General features: G+C 48.0%; 2 protein-coding genes, 1 non-coding gene and 1 pseudogene across 4 annotated transcripts; 3 read left to right on the top strand and 1 right to left on the bottom strand.

The window, feature by feature from the left end:
• Positions 1–117: 117 nt before the first annotated feature.
• On the top strand, positions 118–3,333 carry LOC147988571 (uncharacterized). 2 transcript variants are annotated; one of them, XM_087543413.1, is made up of 6 exons: positions 118–698; positions 770–864; positions 936–1,318; positions 1,969–2,092; positions 2,220–2,561; positions 2,656–3,333. In XM_087543413.1, exons 1-6 carry the CDS (start codon positions 187–189, stop codon positions 3,192–3,194), a joined length of 1,995 nt encoding a protein of 664 aa, XP_087399539.1. In that variant the 5' UTR covers positions 118–186; the 3' UTR covers positions 3,195–3,333. The 2 variants fall into 2 exon arrangements, with proteins under 2 accessions (XP_087399539.1, XP_087399557.1); XM_087543431.1 differs by having other exon boundaries at positions 963–1,318.
• A 5,034-nt stretch (positions 3,334–8,367) lies between these two features.
• TRNAS-UGA (transfer RNA serine (anticodon UGA)) lies at positions 8,368–8,449 on the top strand. Its single transcript has one exon. It is a non-coding gene; the product is annotated as a tRNA-Ser (tRNA).
• An 8,253-nt stretch (positions 8,450–16,702) lies between these two features.
• On the bottom strand, positions 16,703–17,534 carry LOC147988572 (uncharacterized; annotated as a pseudogene).
• A 2,471-nt stretch (positions 17,535–20,005) lies between these two features.
• Positions 20,006–21,858, top strand: LOC125541415 (putative acetyltransferase At3g50280). The gene has a single exon (XM_048704864.2). It carries the CDS (start codon positions 20,141–20,143, stop codon positions 21,560–21,562), a length of 1,422 nt encoding a protein of 473 aa, XP_048560821.2. The 5' UTR covers positions 20,006–20,140; the 3' UTR covers positions 21,563–21,858.
• The last annotated feature ends 1,960 nt before the right edge of the window (positions 21,859–23,818 follow it).

Here is a 23,818-nt window from a genome sequence, read left to right on the forward strand (position 1 = left end):
GCATGAGCGCCGTTGATATGAATGATGAACGGACGGGATCTCGCGTTGCTTGTGGCCTCCCTACTATAAATAAAAGGAAGAATGGGTGAATCGGAAAATTCTCATTCCATTCCCAAATCTCCTCACCAAAACCGCCGCCGCACCCATCTCCACCCGTAACTGCACTTCTCATCCTCCGCCGCCGCCATGGTCGGGGAAAAGACTCGCCAATTAGAGTTGAAGAAGATGAAGAAGATGAGGAGGGGTTCACCATCGTTCACGCCTCCGCCCGCCTGGATCCACAGTGGCCGGTCGCCGTCCATGGCGACCGAAGATACAGTGCGGACGTCAGATCAAAATAGGGATGGAGGTTGCCGGCTGCCGACAACCTCCATCCCAAGTCGGTGCACTGTTGGAGAAGATGAAGAATCAGAGGATGAAACTTATGAAGATGACGAGGACGAAAGCGGCGATGAAGTGGAGTATTTTCCCTCCCCGGATGCCAATCAGGAGGGTCGGACCAAGAGGACCAAGAGGAACCAGGATCCGACTGGAGTCTCACCAACTACTCGGGCGACCAAGCGTGACCGAGTGGAAGCAGAGCAACAAGCATCTCCTCCTCCAACCAAACGAAAAGGATCATTTAAAGTCATAAGTCGAAAACCTCGAAAGGCTGCCGCTCTACCAAGGACATGGAAACCAATGCCTGATGTTGCAAAGTAAGTATGCGAAATATAATCCTTAATCTAAGCATTGAAAAAAAATCTTTATCTTCTATTTATGTTTGCAGGGTTGTCCCTTCTGCAAGCTTCACCAGCCAAGCAACTGAAAATACTAAAAATAGATCCAAGGGGACGCTTGATGCTGGTGTTGTGTCTTCAAAAGGTATAACACTTTTTCAATATCATCCGAGCAAACAAGCGAACCACCTTATGTTAACGAGTGTAAGTTTTTAGTCGCTAAAGAAGTGAACCCTACTATAGAGCTTAACTCGGGCCACGAGCAAGCTCACAATTCAGAGGAAATCCCTCCAAGCCCAAGTCAAAGCTCAATCCCCATGGATACTGCTCCTGATAAATCTCCAAGTCCACCAGAGATTCAGTCGGGTGGGTCGATTCAGACACCGACTGCACCGGAGCCAATAAGCCCGACTACAATGGCAGTGAAATCTCCTCGTCGGAATGAAACTCCATCCATTTCATCTACATCTTTCTCGCTGGCACGGTCCCTAGAGGACGAAGTGGGCGCAGGCAAGGAAGCCATGCTACATGCCGAGCAGATGGAGACTCGGTTGAAGGAGTTGCTCATATCAAACGAAACCCTGAAGACCAACATCCGAGTAAGTAATCGAGAAAGTATCATTTGTTTCTGTTAGGATAACCTCTCTTTAGTTAGATTTTCGAATCTAATGGAATTTTGAGAAATTTTCTACCAATGGGGGCGTGATCACTGCACACACTAGTTGTAGCCCCCGAGACTTCAATTGATTGCTAGCAATCAGTTGGAGTGTGAAGTATATATCACTCATAACTTCATATAATAAGATAATATAGTAGATCCATGACTTCACTCAATTCGTAGACGGTCCGAGTCGATTGATTTTGAATTTCTTCCAGTCGGGTATGATCAGCGCATCAACTGGGCCAAGCCCCGGAGACTCTAATCGATTGTTTGCAACCGGTTGGACTCTCTAGAAACAATAACTCTTAACTTCATGCTTCACTCGACTCGTGGGACGAACCGAGTGGATTAACTTTGATATTCTTCTAGTTGGGCACGATTAGTGCACCCAGTGGGTGTAGCCTCGGAGACTCTAATCGATTGATAACCATCGGTTGGAATCTCAAGGATCAATAACTCTTCACTTCATAGACCTAGATTGTACCTTAGATCCATGACTACACTCAGCTTGGGGACGAACCAAGTGGATTAATTGTTACCTTATGAAAACAACTAAGTTAAACCTTGTATATGTCTAATCTTATGCAGAAAACTTGTGAAAGTGGAACCAAATACTTAGGTTTAAAGAAGGAGCTGGAGAAGGTACGCCAAGAGCTTGATGAAGAACAAGCCAAGACCATTCGGCTTGAAAAGGAGAAAACTGCTATGGAAGGTAACCTTACCATTTGAATGATCTTGAGCTTTGCCTAATTAACTAATTTGAAACAAAGTTGATCCTAATCAGATGCATACGCTCAAAATATCCTACCGATGAACCGATTGTGGAACTGTTTTTGCAGAATCCGTGAAGAAAATCCTAGAAGAGAAAGACACCGCTCTTGCCAAAGCCAAAGAGGAAGCTGATGCTATGACTAAGAAAGCCAACGATAGGTTGGAGGAGCTCCAAGAGGCCAGAGAGATGAAAGATCACTACCTGAAGGCGGCGGAGGACATGAAGAAGCAAATCGAAGCTCTAAAAGCATCTGAGTCTGAATGGCATACCAAATATGTGGAAAGGTCTGATCTTGCAGAAATGACCAAAATGAAGTATGAAAAGGATCTTGGCGAGCTCAAGCAAGGAATGTCCGACACCGAAACCTTCTTGGTGGGCCAGCTAGATGAGGTTAAGCAGAGGCTTGAGGGTAAGCATCTACTCTCTTCTCGAGTGGAATTCGCAATACTAAATCCATGGACTAATCTTTCCTTTTCTGACTATTTTGTTTCTCTGTTATGCAGTGTTTTGTTCCGATCTGAGCATGGAGGCTCATAAAGTGCAGAAGGAGCTCGAAGCATATGGTGTCGACATCAAAGAAACTCCTTGGGCATCCACTCAGGTTGCTGAGGCTGTAATCCGACTAGAAGAACGAGCAGAAGCAGCAAAAGGCGTCATTGCCCAAGTGAGAAAATCCATGAAGAGCATCAATGCGACTCTCCATCCTGGAGAAGAGGTCGATGAAGCTCTGCCCATTTGTTTACAACAACTTGAGCAGGTGCCTGGCCGAGTATCGAGGTGTAAGAAATCCGCTGCTCGCTGTGGAGCTAATGTAGCTCTAGCTCTCACCCGGGTTCACTTCCCCGAGATAAATGAAGCGAAGTTGCAGAACATTGGCGTGGGGAATCCGGAGGGCGATAACTTTGAAGACCACATGCAAACTTTCATCCGAACCGCCAATCAGATTGCTTCCCTCATTGGCCTGGACCTGTCTGTTGAGCCGGCTAGAGTGCTAGACAACTCGGAGGAGGAGCTCGTACAAGAAGAAGAGAAAAACAAGTGAGAAATTTTAAGTATTAGATTTGCTTCGGAATGCCGAGTGAAAGTGTCAAAACTTTAAGTTCGACTGAGCAACGAGCCTCATGAACCTTTTAATTGTTTTGCTTAAGTACTTGCAATCGGATCAAGTTTTAAGTTGTTAATTTGACTTTGTTCTCTTTGGTTCTTACACAATCGGTTCCTGGGACGATTGGATTTCTGTGGTGAATTTCTTTTAGCCAACCGAGTAGATGGGCTACGACTAAGTTGGAGATACAAAGTTCGCCCTGTATATCCAATCAGCTTACACGAACTTTGTTTGGCAAGAAAGACTGAAGAACAAACAAGAGATTTGCACCCACTGGGTGTAGGCTTGTAGCCAAAGAGGACACACCCGCAGCTTTTTGAGTTATGTTAAAACTAAGTGAACTGCAATCGGATCGAGCGAGCGCATCATCCGAGTGTGGCGTAACCAGCGGACCGTGTAGCCCCCCCCCCCCCCCCCCCCCCCCCCCCCGAGTATAGCATAGCCCTAGTGTGGTACTCCCTCCGTAAATTAATATAAGAGCGTTTCTATATCTATATCTATACCTAATATTAAAAGACGGAAGCTTTCATAGTTCTCTATATATCAACTCTTTATATCCGTTCATTTTGTGTTAACCATAGACTTTTGACGGCTGAGATTTAAAAAGAAGCCGTCTGCATCGATTGTCATACGTTCGAATCACATCGTTGTTCACGTCGCCCATGTGGGCCCTCCCATCGCCCGACCGGGCTGCCTGGCACTTGGGCTTTCATATGTCTAGATTGATCGGACAAGGGCTAATTTCTTTTTTCCGCGTGTCACACAAGACGATAAAAAAGAAAGGGGTGATTGTATCAGACTCCACACCCGTATCATATCCAATGTTTGGCCAAACAAAACAAAAAATAGACCTACCCCAATTGCATCGTCCCCCACCTGCCCGACCCCAAAGCGCTCTGTCGTCTGCGTCTGGCTGCGCAGGTGGTCGCCGTGAAGCTGGGCCGCCACCCTTGACCTCTTCCACCTCCTATTGTCGTACGTGAGAAGGAATCGGATCTGAGTGGATCAATGGAGTCCCTCAATCTAAACCAGGAGGAGCGCCCATTGCAACAAGATGGTGCGCAGGTTGCGGAGAGCTGCGGCGGCAAGTGTCGGCACATAACTTGAAGTAGCATGGAGCGAAGCTTGTGAGGATGCAGTGGCCGATGCTGCTGTTGCCTTATCGCATGCTATGGTGAACCACGTCAATCTGTAATATTTTCCCTTGGGGTGACTAATTAGCCGTCAGTGCATCTGTTCTTCTCTTCCTTGCATGTGTTATTCTTAATAAATATTATTTTATTTGTAAAATTGATGGCTGATTCATTCAATTTGATGAATTCGAATTGTTTTATTGTGGGATTATAAATATTATGAGTTTTCTTATCGTTCATCCATTGCAAGGGCTTTACTGATGAATTTAGCACCGTAGTGTCTCGCCCCTGTACAGGCATCGCCTGCTGGTGATTGCTCTTTTTTTTTTGCTCCCATCCCTTTTCTTGGATCTGTATCACTTCCCTGTATATTTCTAAACTTCAATACAAAAGACCTCTTGCCGTTCCATGTCAAAAAAAAGGCTCTTCTGATTACTTCCGAATGTCTGGTTTTACAAGGACATGATATTATACGGCAGAAACATGGCAAGCTGCTGGGTTGATTCCTTTGGAGGTTAGATAGCGATGCATGGATACTCGCCAGATGGAAAACTCATATACCTATTAACATAACAGACTATCTTGGTTACTGGTTAATCCTATTTGGTGATTGCAGGAAGGCTTTCAAGCCAGCAACCTGGCGCATGAGTTCACGTCTACAGGTATGCATGCACATGATCATCCAAAGTAGATGTTTATACATCAATTGTTGTGATTACTTAAGTGCTAATCGACCTGATTATTGATATAGCACTATGCAGATTGGGTCGCTGTAAACCGACCAAACCCTCACTTACTATGCCCACTTGATTTGATACGATACAAGTTCTATGCATAGCATGGGTGCGTTGTTGGACTCTCTATGCTTCTGTTACATACTATATAACATACGTTTACTTCTTTTGCTTCCTTGAAAACCAAGATATTTCTTTAGCAATAGTTGGTTGTGCGTGTGATCTTACCTGGGTGTGTTATGCCAAAAGTTCCTCAATCATGTACGTCTTCTATAGTGGTTGGAGCTCATAATTTTGTAGCAAATCAATGTACCAAAGCATGTGCGTCTCAGACATTTCTCTTTTGAATTTTCAGAAGAACTTAATGCTTATTTTTCTTAAACATTTTGTTAGATACCAGCACCATTTCTTTACCTAATTATTTTTAGAGATAAACATGATTATTCGTACTTTATTTCTTGTTTTTTAGTTAACTATAATTTGCAACCAGTCAATTATTTATTTGTTTTCGTAAGCCTTTCAACTTCTGCATATTATAGTAATACTGAGAATAGGTTTTTAATTACCGTTTAGCTCTTATCTAAAGCAAGACATAGGTCGGTGACCTGTTGAAATAGAGGGCTTGTGCGAGAGAGAGGGTCTTGAGTCATTTTTAGAGGCGCATGATGTTTTTTATCTCGTTGCAACGCACGGGCATGTTTGCTAGTAGAATACTAAAATAGTGACTTAAATGCTTTTATATTAGTTTACAGAGGGAGTACCTGTGAATAGTTTCAAAACCAGATTGAAGCCAGCCCAAACCATATGACTCTGCCTCTTTCATCCAGACTAATCCAATCCAAAATTTAACCACCATAATCCAGACCAAACCAAACTACCCACGTTTTCTACCCAGCCCCATCCAAACCATTTTTCGTTTTTGGACTGAAACTGTAGTTTGAAGCCGTGGACACAATAAGAAGCTGGCGTGATCGCCAACCCACGCCAGTGAGAATGGAGAAGAGCGCACTGGCGTCTGCGTACGCCTCCACGCCCACCGGCAGCTCCGGCTGCGGGCACCGCGGATAGTAGTTGATCTTCAGCTTCAGGTAGCAGGTCGTCCTGGATGGGTAGTAGCGCCGGTGAGCCGAATGCAGCGCTCTAGCGTAGGCACCAGGACGCCGAGTCCGAGGGAGAGGATGTCGAGGAGCTGGGCGGGAGCACACTGACGTGCGCCTGGAAGCTTTTGGGGACATGAACGTACACGGGCGAGTGCGCTGGCCAGTGCGCGTCGTTCGCGTCGGCCTAGTGCACTGCGTTGACGAGGTTCGTCGCCCATACGTGTGGGCAGCGGCGAGGCGCGCGTCGGACAAGCACCCGATGCTGGTAATTCTGGGCCGGAGGCGTCGAAACCGGCCACATCGACGACCGGCGTCTACGGAGAGCCCGGGGACCAGCTTGCCGCCACCTGGTCATAGGGGTCGCCCAGAATTTGGACAGGCCGCGCGTACTCCATGGGGACCGTGGACAGGCCGCACATTCCCAGAGCGGTAGAGCCTCCACGCATGCCATTGATGAATGGAATGGATTGAGCTAGGTGCGTACGCTGGAGTGCAGCGAACTGGAAGCTGGCCGTCTCGTACGGTACGATCTGGTCGAGAAACTGGATTTTGTCTATAGGTTGAAACAGTGTGAGACCAACTCGTTTGTGTCCAGACCAAACTAATCCAATCCAGTATTTTATAAAATCCAAACCACACCAAATTGCTTTACATTCTCAGCCCATTTAAACCAACCAAACACAATCTAACAAGAAAATCAAACCGAAACTAAGGTTTCGGTCCAAACTATTCCCAGACTTTATCGGTATCAGTTTCCTTGTGCGGTGGAGGAGGGAGGGTACTTGACGCAGAAGGCGCAGCTGCACCCCAAGGCGGTGCACGCGCCCAGCCCGTCGTACTGCCTCCGACACTCCGCCTCGCAGTTCCGGGGCTCGCATGCCTCGCCCCGCCCGATCACCGTCCCCGAGCAGTCCGCCGCCGGCACCACGACTCCGCCACCTTCTGCCGCAGACGCCATGCGTGTACCACCTGATGATATCACCATGAGGGCGAGGGAGACCAGGAGCAGGGCCTGCGTGGTCTTCATGCTAATAATCCCCCCGGATGCAGATTGTTTCCTTTTCTTCTCTTTTTTTGAGATGGTTGCAGATTGCTGCTGCTGTTGCGAAAGACAAGGTACGTTTATATTGGGGAGGTGCCATTAAGTGCTGGTTTATTTTAGGATTTGATTTTGGAGCACCAAGTTAATACTACCAATTACTAATTGCTTTGATTTTTGGATAGATAACTATTCATCAGCATCAACATCTATGAAGTGTAGACAGGAGAAACCTAGCTCGAGCTTCACGGTCCCTTCTATCTAGACGGTTGGTTTGTTTTGGGATATGTGCAGCTCAGAGCGTCATGAGACATGCATCCGTTCACTTCACGGGCCAGGAAGAGCTGTCCTGCGTCTAATGAGCCAGGACACATGACATATCATGTCATCAACAGTACCACGAGCCACTGTTCATTGATTGAGATAGCACACCTTTTCTGCGGTCGCGAAATGTTTCTACCTCCCATGTGAAGAATGGAGAGAGAGGATAGGGACTACTTTTTTTCTAATCCCATGCGTGTGAGAGAGAGGGCAAATGGCAGCATGAGAGAGAACATATTCATCTCGTTGTAAAAGAGGCTGGGAGAGAAGAGAGAGTAAATAATGGTGTATTCCATGAGAGAGAGAGAGCAGTGTTTAAGTCTTGGGGAGGAGAGAGAGCGGTTGTGAGAAAGCCGAGAGAATGGAAGAGATTCACGTGCCCACCCCTTTTAGCAGGACTACAGGACTTGACATGCCTATGTGAACAGTAGCCTAGGAGGCATATCACTCCGCAGCGGTGTATTTGCATTGATCCACCTGACATGCAGCTGCAGCTGTCAAAACAATGCACATATCTCGATGTACCCAAGTCATGTTTGAATGAACACGATAGAGGGTACCGTGAAGCTAGCTCGGCCTAAAAAAAACTGCTCTCCAGAAGAAAACACGTAGATGATCTACAGGAAATCTTGCAGCAGAGTGCACCAAAACATCCCCGCGCCTGATATAAATAATAAACAGAAGAGACCTGATGATTCTAGACGAACGACATGTACTAATATCTGGTCACTGACCTGCAGACTTAGTTTCTAATAATGCACGATGGAAGTTGACACAACCAAGGTCGATATGTCCGAGTGGTTAAGGAGACAGACTTGAAATCTGTTGGGCTACGCCCGCGCAGGTTCGATCCCTGCTGTCGACGTTTTCCTTTTTGGTCTTTTGTTCTCTTCCTATTTTTTTGTCAAGGCTTACTGGCTGCACAAACTGAGAAATCAGAGCCACCTTCATTCAGAAATCAGAACACTACGCTCTTCAAGCTGTTGGTGCAAATGAGAACTTCACGCAAAAGCTAGAACAACTTGCATTTGTGATGAACGGGGAGAGTACTTCCTCTATTCCAAAATATAGTGCGCCCGTGCTTCTCGAGGTTTAACTTTAACCATAAATTTAACCAACGAGACCGATTGCGGCGGGAGAAAAAATTGTATAATCGAAAACTTTTTTCAAATACGAATTCACTGATATAACTTTTGCTCCCGCCGCAATCGGTCTTGATAGTCAAATTTACGGTCAAAATTGAAGCACGAGGATAGAGAAAACACTACATTGTGGAATGAAGGGAGTACGTATTTATTCTTACAGCTTAGACAAATACGGAATCCCACGCATATCTCACCGTCGGATATCGACGGTCCATGGTGTCGACCGAGAACTCCCGAAACAAACATGAGCCGTGGACAAGAATTGCGACGATGTGTCTCTGACAAGACCAGGACAATACATTCCCTATTTTGTGCACAGGATTATTCACGGTTTGTGATGTGACAAAGGAACGAAATTTTCGCAATATGTCGGCTGGCCTTTTCTGAGCGGCAAGAGTGATCAAGGTGCAGCAGCTCATGCCCGCCTGAGCTCCGAAGAAAACACTACTAACAGATACAGAGAAGTACTTCTGAAAGTGCCTTTCTGCTCCCCAGCTCATTTGAGCTCGGTGAACAGTAAAATTTCAATTTTTTATGAAAAAATTCAAAAAATTCTATTTTTTCTGAAGAAACATTGACAAAAGTCCTGTTAATTCGTACAACTTGGAAGCCTGAAGAAGAAGACGAAGAATACAAAGAAGCAACCCGTGCGTGTAGCTTTGGAAGTCTGTGTTCATCTCGCAGTCATCGCCAACACAGGTGACCCATATACAATTGTGATTTTTCGGGCGCCTAAGTAAGCATTACAATTCCGAACCAACATCACCGTCCTTGCTGACGAAGGGCAGGATAGCGTTCTCATCTTCAGAATGCCCGGCTCTGGTTTGCAGCAAAGAACCCATAGAGAAGTGTCTCTGAACGCCAAAACTTAGCTGATTGACTACGAGAAGATGGATTCTACTTAGTGTCAGACATACACCAAAACTCACGGCATGGAAAATTTTGTGTCGAAGACATTCACGCACCAGCTTTATTGGCACTTGCCATGCTAAGGTTCAGAGTTCTTTTCAGGCAGTTTATCCTACCGGAAAAGCAAGATCCCATATACTCTTTAAACAGATGCACTAAACCTGAATTGATAACAAAATCACTTCTTCAGTACAACCCCCTAAATACAGAACAACTGATATCGTCCTGTACCCTTTCATAAATCAGGGCATGATTGTCCTGTCACAAAAAAGGCGGTCCGCATGCAACGTGGGTCTCACCAGGTGCGCGACGTACCTGGTACGCCCGACGTGTACGTACATACGATAGCTGGCGTTGGTCAAGCTGTGGTCAAAACACGTTGCATGGCCCACGTGGCATCGGTAAGGCAACTGTTCCCCTGACCGCCTGCCGTCTCCCGAGGCCGCCATTAATGCTGGCATCACTCCGGCGTCGCCCTTCCACCAACCTGCCGCCCGACCTGTGCCTATAAAACCCGTCCCCGCAGGCCCTCTGCTCACCGATGCCTTCTGCCCCTCTCTCTCCCCCTCCCCCCACCGGCACTCTCTTCTCTCTTCCCGCTGGCGACTATGGCGTCAATGAAGGAAATATGCCCTAGAGGCAATAATAAAGTTATTATTTATTTCCTTGTATCATGATAAAAGTTTATTATTCATGCTAGAATTGTATTAACCGGAAACATAATCCATGTGTGAATACATAGACAAACAAAGTGTCACTAGTATGCCTCTACTTGACTAGCTCGTTAATCAAAGATGGTTATGTTTCCTAACCATGGACAAAGAGATGTCATTTGATTAAACGGGATCACATCATTAGTTGAATGATCTGATTGACATGACCCATTCCATTAGCTTAGCACCCGATCGTTTAGTATGTTGCTATTGCTTTCTTCATGACTTATACATGTTCCTATGACTATGAGATTATGTAACTCCCGTGTGCCGGAGGAACACTTTGTGTGCTACCAAACGTCACAACGTAACTGGGTGATTATAAAGGTGCTCTACAGGTGTCTCCAAAGGTACATGTTGGGTTGACGTATTTCGAGATTAGGATTTGTCACTCCGATCGTCGGAGAGGTATCTCTGGGCCCTCTCGGTAATGCACATCACTTAAGCCTTGCAAGCATTGCAACTAATGAGTTAGTTGCGAGATGATGTATTACGGAACGAGTAAATAGACTTGCCGGTAACGAGATTGAACTAGGTATTGGATACCGACGATCGAATCTCGGGCAAGTAACATACCGATGACAAAGGGAACAACGTATGTTGTTATGCGGTCTGACCGATAAAAGATCTTCGTAGAATATGTAGGAGCCAATATGGGCATCCAGGTCCCGCTATTGGTTATTGACCGGAGACATGTATCGGTCATGTCTACATTATTCTCGAACCCGTAGGGTCCGCACGCTTAAGGTTTCGATGATAGTTATATTATGAGTTTATGCGTTTTGATGTACCGAAGGTTGTTCGGAGTCTCGGATGTGATCACGGACATGACGAGGAGTCTCGAAATGGTCGAGACATAAAGAATGATATATTCGAAGCCTATATTTGGATATCAGAAGTGTTCCGGATGAAATCGGGATTTTATCGGAGTACCGGGAAGGTTACCGGAACCCCCCGGGAGATATATGGGCCTTAGTGGAAGAGAGGAGAGGTAGCCAGAGATGGGCCGCGCGCCCCTCCCCTCCCTTGGTCCGAATAGGACAAGGAGAGGGGGCCGGCCCCCCTTCCTCTCCCCCCCCCTCCGCGAATCCTATTCCAACTAGGAAAGGGGGGGGGGGAGTCCTACTCCCAGAGGGAGTAGGACTCCTCCTGGCGCGCCTCTCCTGGCCGGCCGCACCCCCCCCCCTTTGAGCCTTTATATACAGAGGCAGGGGCACCCCCTAGAGACACAAGTTGATCCACATGATCATATTCTTAGCCGTGTGCGGTGCCCCCTTCCAGCATAGTCCTTGATAATTTTATAGCAGTGCTTAGGCGAAGCCCTGCGACATTAGTACATCAAGATCGTCACCACGCCGTCGTGCTGACGGAACTCTTCCCCGACGCTTTGCTGGATCGAAGTCCGGGGATCGTCTTCGAGCTGAACGTGTGCTAGAACTCGGAGGTGCCGTAGTTTCGGTGCTTGATCGGTCGGGGGCCGTGAAGACGTACGACTACATCAACCTAACACTTCCGTTGTCGATCTACAAGGGTACGTAGATCACACTCTCCCCCTCGTTGCTATGCATCACCATGATCTTGCGTGTGCGTAGAATTTTTTTTTGAAATTACTACGTTCCCCAACAGTCAAGTGGCGCTGGCAGTAGCCAGCAGCTCCAGCAATAGCGGCCCTCCATTTGGGCAGCGCCTGGCCGTCGAGCCTGGGCACGTCGGAGACGGAGGAGCCTCGATTTCGGCCCCTTGGTGCCGCCGGGGTGCCGTCTTACGAAGGAGTGGAAGATCACCGCCGACGGGTACCAGACGAGGGGTCCCTGCGCGACGCCGGAGGAGTGCCGCCGCCACATCGATGGCCAGTGGAACAACACCGTCCGTCATCGCTTTTGGGACGATAAGAGCTATTGGGAGGTCATCGGCGAGCTCTGGCTGGCCGGCAATAGGTTCTTCGTCGCCCCCGCATTGTGCGCCATGCTCCGGCACTCGCGCCCTCCGCTCCCCCTGCCCTTCCCATCATGGAACTCTCGCCGGAGCAGATCGTGCTCCGTGAAGACGGCGACCCCGACGACACCGTCGGATACCTCGTCGCCCTTTGGGTGTCGCAGGCGACGGCGGCAGCAGAGGAGATGGAGGCCGCGAAGGTGGCGGCGGCATTGCAAGCAGATGAGGTGGCGGCATTTGATGTGATGGAGAAGGACAACGAGAACGTCAACTGGGCCGCCGCCTGCCGAAGCAGCGACGACAACGGCGGTGGTGCAGGCGACGGCGGTGCGGTCGAGATCATCGACCTCACTGTCTCCAATGAAGACAAACATATTAGGATTTAAATTTCACAGTTTTTTTAAAATATTTATGTTTAATTAAATTTCATTATGCTTGAATGCAATTTGGATATGTTCGAACTTTATTTATTAGAAAAGGTTATAAAAATATTTTAAAATATATTTGACAAAAAAGAGGAATGAAAAAATGAAAGAAAAAATAAAACAATAATAGAAAAAAAAAAGGAAGAACAAAAGAGGCCGGCCAGCAGTGCGGAAGGTTATGCTTTTGGGCTAGGCAGTTGTAGTCGGGCAGATGGGCCGTGGCCGTTTCTTTTTAGATTTATGAGTTCTAGTTTGAGGGGTGTCTGCGGCCGCGTTGATGGAAGGAAGCAGAGACGGACCTAGAGGAAAAAAAAGACCCAATGTCCTAACATATGATCATCATATTTTTATCTAAAAATGAGGTGTCACACTATATTTTGCATAAAACTTACAAAGAAAACATCTTGCATATTCTAAAAAAAACATCTTGCATCCGATATCCTGTGCACCCGGGTAACTCAACTTAGGCGTGCCTCTGGATGGCCGTGTGCCTGCTGTCGGTGGACGCGTCCAGTCTTCAACACAGACTTTTAAGTGGTCAGGTTTGTCCACGCACCCCCCCGCACAAAAAAAAATGATTTGTCCATGCACAGGGAATCCACGAGAACGTTTTTTTTTTGTTTGCGATGAACGAGAACGTTTCTTCTGCTCATGAACATCGGCACATGAACGTACGCAGGGGCACATGCATGTATGCTGGGGCGCGTGATACACGAGGAAACATACTGATAGGCGGGACATGATTTCATGATGGATAACACGTACGACTGCTACACGAAACGGCAGCATGCCACGCGATTCACGTCTCCATCGACTAGTAGCTAGGTAGTACTCCCTCCGTACCAAAATTCTTGTTTTAGATTTATCTAAATACGAATATATTTAATTATGTTTTAGTGTTAGATATATTCGTATCTAGACAAATCTAAGATAAAATTTTTGAGACGAAGGAAGTAGTAAGGAACCATAGCTAAAATTTGGCACACCACGTGCAGATCAGTGTAAGGAAGCCTGGCCTACCATGCACTTGTCTCTCCTAAAATAAGCGTCTCGGCTTCATACTAACTACTATCTTTTTTGCGAATCAATCTGTGGTTGAGCTGGTTAGGTAGACAGTGGTATCCTCAACCCACCAGGGTTCAAATCCTGGTGCTCGCATTATTCCTGGATTTATTTCAGGATTTCCGGCGATGCGCTTTCAGTGGGATGAGATGTTCCCGTCGACGACGAGGCGCCTACGGTGACTTCGTAAATCTCAAGATGATATGCCGGCTCAGTCTCTCGGAGGTGCTCATAGGGATAGGATGTGCGTGTGTGCGTTCATAGGGATGAGTGTATACGCATGTATATGAGCGCTTGTGTCTGTACTGATGCTTAAAAAAAAACTACTATCTTCTTTCTGATTTAGACTAGTCATAATGGATTGTAACTTAGACTAATAACATGTATATGTTTTTAGTCTTTGTTTTTTCTTTAGAAAACTTTCGGTTTATTCATCAATTTTCAAGGTAGTACAAAGAACATTAGTCTATGTTACTATCTATACAGTGGGGAGTAATATATGTGTGGTGTCATGAAATACTTTATTTATTAGGTTGTAAACTCATCTTGTCTTGTTATGTGTGATGTTACAGTAACTAGCTACGTTACCACATGTCTCTTTTTTCTCATTAATTACTCGTATCATCATCTGTTTTGCCTAGAGATGTGTGATGCTATCACATATGTTACTCCCACTATGGATAGACTTATAGGCTCAATTCAAAAATCTCATCAACCAAGATAGATGAGTGGTGGAATAATTTTTGTAGTTTGCAAAAGCACTCAATTGATACACTCATTTTCCTCAAAAAATTATGTTTACAATGCATTAATTGCAATGCATGCATGCATAAAATATATGCATTGGTTAATTTTCTTTTAATTAATCCTTGCATACAGTGATTTAAGGCACCTTAAAATCTGAACGTGTGGTAAGAAACCATCAAATTGACACTCATAAAGTGAGAAATCTAAAATTTTAAGATAAGCCTTATAAACAAAAAAGAAGGGAGTATAATACAAAATTATACTAAAATTGATATACTTATTTTAGGACAGACGAAGTACTATACAATCACAGATACTTTTGTACGATCAGGTCATCAGTTCTCGTGTCCCTTCAAATGGGTACCAAAATAAAAGGAAACGATTCAAAGTCCTACTTCATGTAATTAATTATTCTACTAGTATACGGTATATAAAAACTAAAGGAAGTCTCAGATATTCAATTCGTTGTCCAGGCTCATCTACCATCTGGTGAACACTAAATTCAAAAAAGATACTAAAAACTAAAAAAAAATCTATTTTTTTTGCAAGTTCCAATGCGGGGTGTTCATGTCAAATTTTAGCTTGTTCAAATATCTAAGGAGCTCATGGCAAAAAAGACAAAATCGATCAAAACAGTACGTGAACATTAAATTTTCTTACAACCTCAACATTTGTTTTTTTTGCTGAGAGCTACTGAAATGTCCAAACATCATGGAATTTGGCACGGACTTCACACATATGAACATCTAGCATCGCAAAACAATTCGTTTTTTTGCAATCTTTTACTATTTTAAATGAATTTTCTGTTCATTTCTGGTGAGATGCACACGAGAGCCAAAACACCGTGTCCGTCCCATACAAACACAATACAAGTTTATGATAGTATGTAGCACTCCCTGAGACAACTGACGTCATCGTTCGACCGACACCCAACAAAACAGGGGAAAAAACTTAGCCTTTTTAGAGTATTTTCGAAGATTTGCATCTAACCTTTTTCTTCTCTCTCTAGTCCTTCGACACATTAAAATGCAATACATATGTGTTCATAAACCAAAGCAACTTCATCACAATCTAGATGTTTAGAGTGAGTCATCCAAGAAGACCCCTAGATAATCTCACATTAAATGTTGGCTGATACTACCCTGAGACGTGCTTTGATTAAGACCAAAAAGGAGAGGAAACCAAGATACCCATCCATTGTACATATAAAGCTAGTGAAAAACATAGAATCTCTACTCCTAATGTCTCAGTTGGTAGGTCGCGTTCCGGATTTTATTTTCGTCCCACCTCACCCGGTCTTTTTTGGTACTTCTTTGGTACTTGCTCCCACCTCCCGCTCAGCCGAGACGGTTTATTTTCATACTCCCTCCCACCTTCCGGGTAGTTCCCTCCACGCAAAAAAAAAATCGAACCAACCAATCTCTACTCCTAATGAAGTAGTTGGTAGCCTCGTACGGTTTATTTTCGTCCCACCTACCATGGTTTTATTTGGTACCTGCTCCCACCTCCCAATTTTGTCGGTTTTTTATTCGCCCCCCTCCCATTGGCCGGACAAACCCAACATTTATTTGGTAACACAATGAATTCACATATGGTGATTGATTTCTTCTTTGGTAACCCAACTAACGGATGGTAATCAATCTTCAAATATCAAAACCAAACATACAAGGCAACAATTAATTCATTTTTTCTGACCGGTTATTTTTCGTCTTCCCTCCCACATACCTTTTCGCTTCACCGCCCACATAAACCCATTGGATTAGTTACCATATAAAAGAATTAATCACAATCAATCAAGCATTGATGGGATATTTCCTTACATTGATGTGATTTTCATTTCTTATCATGAATCATACACGTCAAAAAAAGGTACAGCATGCGAGTATCGTGGGCACATGCCCTACAAATCCGAAAATGCCTATAAAAATTAAATCAGAATCAATCAAGCATTGCTGGTATATTTTACTTGTTTTGATGGGATTTTTTTACACGGTACCATTAACTCGATCCTCCCACCGCTGCCCTCCTCACGAGCCTGGACGGCCGATCCTCTCGACGTCTACCCTCATGTGTCCTCTCGCCGCCATCATCTTCTTCTCTCCGATCTTCTTGACTAGGAGGACTCCTCTGTGCCCCAGGCCCTGGCCGACGCCGGCCACTCCTCGGTACTCCACCCGCGCCATCACATCCGACGCAGGCGAAACTCCAGCCGATGCCACGGGATCCACATCCTACGCTCGTCGGCCATCTTCCACTCCGGCTGCTGCGTGGTGCCGCCGCTGCGGGAGGCAACCTGGCAGGGGCAGACGTAGCCGTCCTCGTGCAGCCCGACCCATGCGTCTAGCTCGGCGGCGAAGTAGCCTCGGCCTCTGAAAGGCAGCATCCACTCCCCATGGCGCCTCCACTTGCAGCTCCTGGTGTCGACGGAGTACGTGCCGCAGACCGCCCTGCTCCACGAGGACACGAATATGGTGCGCCCGTCCGGGTGCAGCGCGTAGGAGAAGATCATCTCGTCCTTGGTGAAGGGCGTCGGCATGCTTTTCCAGGACCAATAGGTGGGCAGCAGGTCGTCGTCTTCCGTCGTTGGTGGCTTCGCCATCGCCTCAAAGGACACATGCCGCTCCATGAAGTGGAAGGCGAACGCGTACAGCGCGTCGCCGGCGCTGGAGGTTAGGAAGGTGTTGGAGCCACAAAGCAGTGCATCTCGAATGGGAGGGCCGACGGGCAGTCCGGCGGTGTCAGTGTCGTAGAAGAGGGTTCCGGCGTGTATGTTGCTCGTGGCGATGATGTTGCTGCCCAGGGCTGCGAACTACATGGCACGACCACGCTCAGGTGACACTAGCCGGAGGACAGGGGGGGCGCTGAGGTCGGGACTGTCGGCATCGATCTTGCGGATGGTGAAGCCCTTGTGCCAGTCGTCTAGAACCAGATAGAGGCTCTTCTCCTTGTTGCCGCTGCGGTCGTGGTAGTAGTTGGGCTCATCCTCCTCGCCCTGCCTTCTTTGCTTAGACATCCCGCCCCCCCCCCCCCCCTGACTGAATTCTGAAGTATATACCAGAAAAACACGTACGCAGACGAAAACACTCGAATAGATTGGACGTAGCTGGCTAACCACGGTTGATGTAGTATCGATCTACTAGAAGCAACACGGGTACGCGCAAGCAATTGATACACACGGGCATGCCTCGTGCCCGCTGATCTTTCTATTGGTCTCTGGGTGTACTGTTTATAGGGGTGCAGGGTAATACGTATATATAGCTATAGCTAGGACTTGCAACATAACCAATTCGGGACGGAACTACTGATCCTACTTGGTGATGGATTCCTGCACAAGCCGGACATGAGACGTGCTTTTTTTCTTGAGGGAAACGCCGCCACCGCCGCCGCCAGCGCGGAACCCTAGGGCAGGGCGCTAGGATCCCCAAAGCAGGGCGGGCAGCAAGGAGCGGCGCAAGGAGGCCGTGTCGGTCGTTCCCGCCACCAGCGCTAAACCCCAGGTATTTACGTTCCGTGTCCTCCCCGCACTCTACGCTGATACATCAGCGAGGAGCTGACGGTGGAAATGCTACTCCTCCCCGAACTCTATGATGCTTGATTCGATCTCGTGGAATGGAGCCATGACGGTGAGCAAGGCTATTGAGTTTGCTCCTAACGCCGGCTTGGGCGATGGGTGGGACGAATGCGAGCAGCGACCAACGGCGGACATGGACTCAAGCCAGCACAGGTCCATGGCGGTAGAGGAGAGACACCACCCACCACCCATTGATGCAGTGAGGAGTGTGGTGTTCTACAGTATGGTAATTGGTAAAAGTTTTTGGTCCTATAATATCAGAGAGAGAGAGAGAGCATATTACATAAAAATAACGTTGAGAATTTAGATGCATTGTTTGTCACGGAGCTGTGACTGGCCAATTTACATGAAATTAATTCCCTTAGTTGTGGTGGCAAATATAATACACCTAATCCATATTGTTGTGCACTAGCGCGTGTGTGTGAGATAGATGGATTATAGTCTCATATCCAATAAGATGGATATGTGCGTGTGTTAGAGAGAGAGAGGGGGAGAGGGGGAGAGACAGTGAAGAAGAGGGACGGAAAGAGTGTGTGTGTGAGGATTTGATGGTAAAAAAGGTCGCCAATGTCACTTGATATGTATGAGAATATTAAATGTAATATTAACATGATTAATATTAAACTCTTAAAGTTACGGAAATGTTACCCGTTGCAACGCACGGGCGTTCTTCTAGTTCTCCTAGAAACCAAGTGTTGGTAGCGCCACTACAACATCATCTTTGACAAACTGGTGGCATAGCTTGCCACATAAGGTACTACCACCACCATGGGATTACCATCAAACTCCACACTTCAAAGTTTTGCGGTTGAAATTTTTCTGGGAGTGCTTGAAAGATTATATAGCAGCTCTTAATATTAGTTTAAAAAGTGGGTCAACAATAGTGTTTTCCTGCAAAGCAAAGATCGGAAAAGAGCCCCAGGAAAATTACTCTCACAACTTCGCAAATTACTTTGGACTGGGACAACAAATCATTTGAGCCAAAGTGTAGAGAATGGACCATATCAAAAAAAGAATCACCACTTATTTTAAATCGAACTCTGAGGACATCCGAAGTGGACAATCTTAAAACCAATACCCATCGACCATGTAGAGCCCTCGGATGGGATGCAGAAGCCTCAGAGCAGCGAGGTAGAACCCTCAGGTGCGAAGCGGAGAACCCTTAGAGCGGTCAGGTAGATCCCTCGAAGTCGCCTCAAATTTTGTAGGCATATGCTTTGAGGGTATGACCTCTTCAATCGGAGGTTCATTGATTGGCTGCCCGGAGGCTAAGATGATCTTGGCTCAGATTTGTTCCACGCAGATCCTGTTCAACAGAAGAGGCAGCGCCTCGTTCGACTGCAACCTCAGCTACAACATGTTTTTGAGCATGTCCGCCCCAAGCTAGCGCGCTAGACTTGTGTTTCTACGAGAAACTGGCGACTCGGCACCACTCATGGATGTCGTCACTCGGACTCTCCAAGGCAGCAGTCCATCGCACTAGATTCCTATGGCGCGTACAATCACATAGTATTCACATCCTTTTTTGAAAGCCTAAATACAATTTCTGAAAGTTAGAAAATAGAAAAAATCCAGAAGTGGAAAGGTGCTAGTTAAACCCATGCAAACGCTGGGTCCGGCCAGGTTTCAGGACGGGCTTGTAAAAGCCTTACCTTCCTTTCTCAAGCCCGAGCCCGGCCCGAAGCCCAAAATACATTCTGTTTTCAAGCCCGAGCCCGGCTCAAAATCAAGCCGGAAGCCCGAAAGGCCGATTCAAACATTGTTTTCTAGTGTATACACATTCGAGCCTGACCTGAAGCCCGGAAGCCTGGCCCAAAATACAGAAAATGAGAAGCCCAAGCCCGGCCCAAACTACCTTCTTGGCTGCAAAACAAGGCCCAAGCCTGACCCAGGTTTTTTGGGCCGGGCTTTCCATGCCCAGGTCTAAATCTAATGCTAGTGTGTGACAAGGATTGAACACCATCGTGGTAGGATGGATGCTACTATATATGCAAGCAACAGCTCTTAGCCTCATACGAGTCCCAAGAAATCTTGATCGCGAGTGAGCCAATGGGCAGCATCGAGCACATGGAAGCTGCCGGCACTGTACGGATCGTATGCCGGCGCATGGTCCGGCCGTCCAGCGGAGGCGGCACGCCGCCGTCGGAGGTCATCCACCTAACGCCCTGGGACCTCCGCCTCCTCACCATAGACCACATCCAGAAGGGCATCCTCCTGCCCAAGCCCCCCGTCGGCGGCAAGCGCCTCGTCGGCGCCCTCGCGTCCTCCTTGGAGCGCGCCCTGGACCGGTACTGCCACTTTGCCGGCCGTCTCGCCGTCGAGGAGCTCGGCGACGGGACTGTCACCGTCGCTCTGCGCTGCACAGGGGAAGGCGCCGAGCTCGTCCACGCGTCGGCGCCCGGCCTGGCCGTCGCGGACCTCGTGGGCTCGATGTACACCCCGTCGCCGGTGGTCTGGGACTTGTTCTCGCTGAACGGTGTGCTTGACGCGGACGCGGCCATCGAGTCTCTCCCCGTGCTGTCTGCGCAGGTGACTGAGCTCGCCGACGGCGTGTTCGTTGCCGTGTCCATGAACCACTCCGTCGGCGACGGCACCTCCTTCTGGGAGTTCTTCAACGCATGGTCGGAGATCCACCGACACCGAGCCGACGTCAATGTCAACGGCCTAAACAAGATGAAGATGGTCTCGACGCCGGCGCCGGTGCTTGCGAGGTGGTTCGTCGAGACGAGCCCGGTGCCGATCCCATTGCCGTTCAGCAAGCTGCAGCACGTCCTCCGGCGGTTCGAGCTCCCGCCAGTGCGCGAAGGCTTCTTCACCTTCTCCGCCGCGAGCGTGAAGAAGCTCAAGGCGAGGGCGAACGGCGAGATGGCGGGCGTCGCCACCGCGCCCATCTCGTCGCTGCAGGCCCTGCTCGCGCACCTCTGGCGGGCAGTGTGCCGAGCGCGGCGCCTCGCAGCGGGGCAGGAGACGTTCTACGCCGTCATCATCGGGTGCCGGGGGCGCGTGCGCGGCATCCCGCCGGGGTACGTGGGCAACGCGGTGGTGCCCGGCAGGGCGGTGTGCGCGGCCGGGGAGGTCCAGGAGAAGGGGCTGGGGTGGACGGCGTGGCAGCTGAACCGCGCCGTGGCGTCGTTCGACGAGGCGGCGCTGAGGGCGTTCCTGGAGCGCTGGGTCCGGGAGCCGACGTTCGCGTTCACCGGGGACCTGTCGGCGGCGGCGGCGGGGGGCGCGGGGCTGGAGACCGGGAGCTCGCCGCGGTTCGACGTGTTCGGGAACGACTTCGGGTGGGGAAGGCCGGTGGGCGTGCGGAGCGGCCTCGGCGACAAGACGGACGGGAAGGCGACGGTGTTCGAGGGGCCGGAGCGGGGAGGGAGCATGTCGCTGGAGGTGTGCCTGGCGCCGGCCGCGCTCGAGAGGCTGGTCGCCGACCACGAGTTCATGGACGCCGTGACCCTTCCCGCGCGCGTGTGACCCTTCCAGCTGATGAGGGATTGCTCGGTGTAGTGTCGCGTGCGCGTATGCATGGCCATGTCATCACGTCAAAACATTCTCTCGTGTATCCTCTATTTTTCTCCATGGCCATGCAGCTGCACGATTTATTTAGAATCACAAGAACTTCTAGCAAAGGCGCGTGTGGCACACCACTTACTTACCTTCGACAACGTGAGAAGGATACTGATGCAAATCCGGCAGCTAGCTGAATGCAGCTGCGTAGCCAGCCAATGGTCCTGCCCCGGGCCAACTGTGGTGTTACAGTGTTTACCAGTGATGAATAGCGTTACTACGTCTACAGTTAACAATGGTCCTGCCCCTGGTTGCCTTGGGCCTTTCAGCAATCAGCGAGGATCACTGAATATGGGTTCCAGATCTCCGTACCACCATTACGGGCGTGTTTGGTTGCTTTCTCGCTGCAACCTAGCTAGCTCGGTCTGGCTCGACGGAGGCTGGTTGAGGAAATACAGGCGAAAAACTAACATCTGCATATTGCTTGATTGCTCGTATCTAGTCCTCTTGCATTAGGGAAACAATTTTGGCATAGTGTTTGATTGCCTGCATTGGCTCAGATCATGCAACTCTACGGTGTTTGGTTGTATACACGGGATATGATTAAGAACTAACACTTACACTTAACACACACTGTGACTCGCGACTACGGTGGACGGTGACCGCGGCGCCATGGTGAACTAGTTGCTAGTGCCGTCGCCGCAGAGAAAGTCCGTGTGAAGGAGCGCTGAGGAAGAGGACAGGGGAGGAGAAATGTAGTGCGTGTCGGACTATGACGACTGCGGTGGACGGTGACCGTGGCTTCGTGTCCAACATGAGACAAGCATGGAGTCATGCACGAGTGACCCCTTCGGTGGCATGGCGAACTAGTTGCTAGCCTCATCGCTGCAGAGAATGTCCGCACGGAGACAGAGGACATAGGAGGATAATTGCAGTGCTCCCGCCATGGCAGCGTCAGTGCAGTAGGACGAGAGCGAGGAGACCGAAAAGACCGACGCCGTAAACGACTCAAATGTAGTAGAACGTGAGAAAGGAAGTCAAGAGAAACGGCGCCAATGTCGATAGGGACGAATAGGAGGGCTCTGAGACAGAGGACAGAGTAGAAGAAATACAATGTGCGCGCCATGGCGGCGTCAGTGAAGTAGGATCATGGAGAGAAGGCCAAGATGAACGATGACGCCACTGCATCAAGAAGCGAGAGAGGAGATCGAGAGAAACCAAGCCGGCCCCAAGGAATGCTTAAGCAGTGTCTTATCACACCATACATATGCATATGTAGAATCAGGAGGAAGATGTAGATCATTTCGTTTACGATCGTCGAACAGAAAATTTGCAACACGAATGTCGTGTGAAACTACGAGATTAGGCTGCTGGTCAAAGAAAATTTGCAACGGTTGATCGCACGTGACGAATTTGATAAAATTCGTCCAAAAAAGCTCCAAACGTGAACAGAAAATTGAGCATTTACGGTCGACGAAACTACGAACCAATCGCAAAAATGAAACCATAACATTGATGTGCATCTTTTATGTGTAGAGCTTATCTCGAATCGAAGTACCGTTGTGTAGATTAGAAGGGATAAGGAAGAAAGGAGCTTTAGTGGAGGTACAGACTGTATACTACTTGCATCCCTCAGCCTCCTCTCGTGCAACGGGCCCACACATGTGCGCTTGCTGTGGCTCAGCTCAGCCTAGCTCATTGAAAACTGTTGATCTGAACGTTTCCAGCGAGACAGATCCAAAGATGAACACAGAGAACCAAACAGCCCAGTTTTTCCCCGCACGGGTCTGGTTGGGCATAATGTAGGCAATCAAACACGTCCTACATGTTTGAACAATCTCTAGGCAGTCAGGACTCCAGTATCACCTGTGAGTAGCCCTGGGCGTTCGGTTAATATGGTTTGATAAGTATGGTTATTTGGTAAATATGGTATGAAATTATACGGTTCAGTTTTGGTATTTACTATAATATTTTGGTACGGTTTCATTAAATACCACACAAACCAAAGTTGACGCGAGTTTTTGAATTGACCAGACAACTACACGCCACATGGCAAGTCAACACATATTTTTTTTTTGTAATTTACATCAAGTTAGACAGTAGCATAGCAAGTTAGCAATAGCTGAACCAACACAGGTTACGCTGTGTTTTTAATTATGTGACGTGTAGACTGTAGTGTGTTTAGTTGGAAAAATGTTTGTAAGTGAGTATGTCATCTTCCTC

This window comes from Triticum urartu, chromosome 1A, assembly GCF_056163025.1.
Source record: "Triticum urartu cultivar PI428250 chromosome 1A, HENAU_Tu73, whole genome shotgun sequence".
Classification (NCBI taxonomy): Eukaryota; Viridiplantae; Streptophyta; class Magnoliopsida; order Poales; family Poaceae; genus Triticum; species Triticum urartu.

What these genes read in the sequence shown, in the direction of transcription:
- LOC147988571 (XM_087543413.1), top strand. Translation starts at nt 187, where the DNA reads ATGGTCGGGGAAAAGACTCGCCAATTAGAGTTGAAGAAGATGAAGAAG. An exon ending in CCCTGAAGACCAACATCCGA is followed by an intron (nt 1,319 to 1,968) that starts GTAAGTAATCGA and finishes AATCTTATGCAG; the next exon opens with AAAACTTGTGAAAGTGGAAC. An exon ending in GGAGAAAACTGCTATGGAAG is followed by an intron (nt 2,093 to 2,219) that starts GTAACCTTACCA and finishes CTGTTTTTGCAG; the next exon opens with AATCCGTGAAGAAAATCCTA.
- LOC125541415 (XM_048704864.2), top strand. Translation starts at nt 20,141, where the DNA reads ATGGGCAGCATCGAGCACATGGAAGCTGCCGGCACTGTACGGATCGTA.